General features: G+C 47.1%; 1 protein-coding gene across 3 annotated transcripts in view; it reads right to left on the bottom strand.

The window, feature by feature from the left end:
- ATP2C2 (ATPase, Ca++ transporting, type 2C, member 2) overlaps nt 1-4,527 on the bottom strand; it is a 95,163-nt gene that overhangs the window by 31,260 nt on the left and 59,376 nt on the right. For all 3 annotated transcript variants that reach the window (XM_011942201.1, XM_011942202.1, XM_011942203.1), the window contains one exon: nt 4,310-4,376. In XM_011942201.1, coding sequence (XP_011797591.1) covers nt 4,310-4,376 — 67 coding nt within the window. The remainder of the gene's footprint in view (nt 1-4,309; nt 4,377-4,527) is intronic.

Below are 4,527 nucleotides of genomic sequence, written 5' to 3'. Positions count from 1 at the left end.
CAAAAAAAAAAAAAAAAAAAAAAAAAAATGGGGTCATTTGAGTACCCACCCTAGTCCAATATAACTGATGTCCTTATAAAAAGAGGAGAAGAGATGCAGAGACAGACAAAGGAGGAGACCATGTGACAGGCAGAGACTGGAGGCAAGATATCTACATGCCAAAGCCTCCCTGTGACACCAGAAGCTGAGAAGCTTGGGGCTGATTCTCCCGCGAGAGTCTCCCACTAGGAAGAGCATGTCCTGCCACACCTGGACCTCGGACTCCTGGCCTCTGGAATGGTGAGAACAAGCTTCTGTTTCCAGCCCTGCTGCCTGTGGTACTTTGTTTTGGCAGCCACAGGAATCTGCACACCCAGTCTCCTTCAAGGCCTCATCTCATCAGCCACAGCTCCCCCAGATCTCGGCTTCAGGCTCCCTCTCCCACCTGCCTCTGCCTCTCTTTGCAGGTCTCTCCCTCTAGCCCTGGATTCCCATTGATTCTCCATCCCCACTGAGACCTACAATCCTCTGAAGGTGGAAACCGTGACTGTCTTGTTCACAGCCTCCCCCAATCCCAACACTGTGTGAACATGAAAGGGATTCAGTGAAAGTGATACAAACAGATCACGCAGTCATGTCCTATACACAGTAACACTGAAGGATAAATGCCCCTCAAAAGCTCCATGAAGGCAGGGCGCGGTGGCTCACACCTGTAATCCTAGCACTTCAGGAGGCCGAGGGAGGTGGATCACCTGAGGTCAGGAGTTCGAGACCAGCCTCGCCAACATGGCGCAATCCCGTCTCTACTTAAAATTTAAAAAATTAGCCAGGCATGGTGGTGCGCCCCTGTAATCCCAGCTACTAGGGAGGCTGAGGCAGGAGAATTGCACGAACCTGCGAGGTGGAGATTGCAATGAGCCAAGATCGTGCCATTGCACTCCAGCCTAGGTGACAAGAGCGAAACTCTGTCTCAAAACAAACAAACAAACAAACAAACAAAAAAACAACGCCATGAAGATTGTTCTGCCCATGGTATTAAAGCCAGAAAACCCCAATTCACTAGAGATCAAGACCATCCTAAATTCAGTAGACCCCCTTGGGTTTCATTATCCAGAGCCTAAGATGCCCTTTCGCAGGGCCATTAGCAAAACAAACTGGGGACCTGGGCATATTTTCAGGGAAAAAGGGCTGCAACCTAGCAAAGACCCCTGTACAGCACCACTGCATCATTTTCATGGTTCCAAACAGGTTTGGGGGAAAGTCCAAACCCTGCCATTCATCTCTGCTCATTTATAGGTTGTTTAAGGCTTAAACCTAAAGACTATTCTCTATTCGTACAGCTTTTTTCTTGTTCTTCTTTTCATATTGAAAACTATCATTTACATTCTGACGTGGTTTGAACATCCTTGTGCGTCTCATTACAGGATTTTTTTTTTTTTTAAGGGAAGAGATGAACTTATTATGGCTGAGAATTTATCTGGGATGGGGTTTTCCCAAGTGTCCATCATTTGTATTTTGCTTTTATGATTTTTATCACATCTGTGTGCCCACATTATCACATAATATTCCAACTCCTCTTTTCCATGTTTTTTTTTATGTGCTCTCAGCATTTGCTGTTAAGATTTTGTTTGTTAAATACACCGAGTGACAAAGTATCCAAAGCCAGACACAGTCTTTCCAATTCCTATTCACTCAAAAAACAGTTAGTGAATGCTTTTTTCATAGGATGCACACCTGCCCACACGTTGATTTTACCGCCTGCCCCTCAATTAATGCATACCATGTAGTGTCATTGAAAAAATAAGACATTTGGAATCTCTTCTACTACGAATTACCAGATAACCGTGTACATTCAAGTATCCACAGGCCAGCCTGACTATGCACCAAAGCCAAGTACACCTGATACTATGTACCTGATACCATGTACCAGACCCAGTACACTCAACCCTTAAAGCAAGATTCTCTTGTCCACACTGGCCAGCAGGACAAGCCTCTGTCCCAGCACACACTGGGATGCCTCAATCGCCCAGGAGTTTCTCCGCTGTCCTTCAGTCTAATGATCATTACGGCACATGTTTGCAATAACGGTTTACTCTTCATATATAAATTAGAAAGCTCCAAGGACCCTTTCAATAACAGCATTCTTAGATGCCTGTCCTATGCCTTCTTTCTGGTTTCTGTATTGATATATAATTTGTATTATAAATTTGAATTATATAATTTGTATATAATTTGAATTATAAAATTCACTCCTCTAACATATATAATTTAGTGGTGGTTAGTGTATGCAGAGTTGTGCAGCTATCCCCACAATCAATTTTAGAACATTTTCTTCACCCCCAAAGGAAACCCCGTAACTGTTAGTAGTCACTACTCATTCCTCCACCCCAGGCCCTGGCAAACACTAATCTACTTTCTGTTTCTATGAAGTGACCTATGTTTTGGTTTGTTTCTTTTTTCAGACAGTGTCCTGCTCTGTCGCCCAGGCTGGAGTGCAACGGTGCAATCTCGGCTCACTGCAAACTCCGCCTCCCGGGCTCAAGGGATTCCTCTGCCTCAGCCTCCCGAGTAGCTGGAATTATAAGTGCCTGCCACCACAGCCATTTAACTTTTGTATTTTTAGTACAGACAGGGTTTCACCACGTTGGCCAGACTGGTCTAGAACTCCCGACCTCAGGTGATCGTCTGCCTTGGCCTCCCAAAGTGCTGGGATTACAGGTATGAGCCATCGCGCCTGGCTGATTGACCTATTTTTGAATATTTTATAGAAATAAAATCATACAATATGTGCAACTGGCTTCTTTCACCTAGCAAAACGGGTTCAACGTTAATCCACATTGCAGTATCAATCAGTACTTGATTCCTTTCTGTGGCTGAAAAATATTCCACTGTACCTAAGTTGTTTATTCTTTCATGAGCTGACGGACATCTGAGTTTGTTTACGTCATGGGTGTGATGTATTAATTACACATATATACACATGAACAGACACTACAATAATTTTCCACACATCACCTAAAAGCATCTTGCAGACAGCAGCTGCGTGCGTGTTACCATCCGGGAACCACTGGGTCTGACGTGAGCCTAGACATGGGTTGGTTCCTCCCTGTCCTGGAATAGCCCCTTGCCTCCCTTCCAATGAGACATACCCAGTTAGTGACAATCCCCGGTCCTCTGCTTCCCTTGCCCTTGGTAAATAGCCACAGAAGAACTACCGACAAAATCACACCGCTGCACGATGCTGGGCTGCCCGTGCCTCTCCCTGTCTCGGCCAACAGGACCCAGGGGCTTGGGATGACTGCGTAGAAGAAGGGCGGGTCCCCTCGGCTTAGCATCATCAAGTGATAATGACTCCCAGCCCTGCCGTCCCCGTGTGGCCTTGGGCTCCACGTCCACTGCCTCTCTGATTGCCTCTTCTGTAAAACAAGGGCTTGGATTGAGTTCTAAACCAGTAATAATGTGGGCGCTTGCATGGACTAACTTCTTTAATCCAGACAGTCGCCCTAGGAGAGGGTACATGAGCATTTCCGTTTTTGAGAGGGGGAAACCAAGGCATAGAGAGCTAAGAAACTTGCCAGAGGTCACAAAACCAGCAAGTGGCAAGTGCAGAATTTAAACAGAGGCAGGCTGGCTCTGGGGTCCGTGCTCTTAGCCAGAAAGAAGACCCAAACCCACAGGCAAGGAGTGACGAGAAAGCTGATACAGTTTGAATGTGTGTCCCCACCCAAACCTCATGTTGAAACATAAGCCGCAATGTCGGAGGTGGGAGGAGATGGGATGATAGGGAGGGTCCCTCATGAATGGTTTAGCGCTATCTCCTTCCAGCCGTTCTTGCTAGAGTGAGCTCCTGAGAGATCTGACTGTTTCAAAGCATGTGGCAACCTTCCACCCCCTGCTCTCCTGCCCCCACTCTTGCCATGTGACACGGCTGCTCCCCCTTCCCCTTCCACCTTGATTGGAAACTTCCTGGAGCCTCCTCAGAAGCTGAGCAGACACCGTGCTTCCTGTACAGCCTGTACAACCGTGGGCCAATTAAACCTCTTTTCCTGATAAATGACCAAGCCTCAGGTATTTTCTTTTTAGCAATGCGAGAACAGCCTAATACAAAAGGGACCCCCGGATTATATGCTGTCACTCATTTTGCAGGCATTCACCAGGCACTCTGTACCTGTCGGAGAACGTGCTATTGGGAGGCTGGAGTTTGGGTGATGGGGTTGCACCTTCCCCAGGCCTTCCTGTTCTGCAGCCTCCCCACCTTCTCTTGCTGCAGAGAAGGGCTCAGAGCCCATGACCACCCTGGCAAGGCAAGAGGCGGCCACAGCACCCTTACCTGACCCCAATCGTGAACATATTCAGGAGCTGTTTCCCTTGCAACCAGCCAATGAGCATGATGACACCTGGGGAAGAGACAGAAACATCCTTATCTCCATATGCGCTGCAGACGCCGATGCCCGGGGGGATTGAAACCCACTTCTTCCAAACGTTTACAGGAACGCATGCACAGAGGAACGACTGACAACCTCAAACACTTTCTTTCTTTCTTTCTTT

Source organism: Colobus angolensis, unplaced genomic scaffold (assembly GCF_000951035.1).
Source record: "Colobus angolensis palliatus isolate OR3802 unplaced genomic scaffold, Cang.pa_1.0 Scaffold207, whole genome shotgun sequence".
NCBI classification, from domain to species: Eukaryota; Metazoa; Chordata; class Mammalia; order Primates; family Cercopithecidae; genus Colobus; species Colobus angolensis.
The sequence above is the reverse complement of the archived record's forward strand: the minus strand, read 5'-3'. Positions and strand labels throughout refer to the sequence as shown.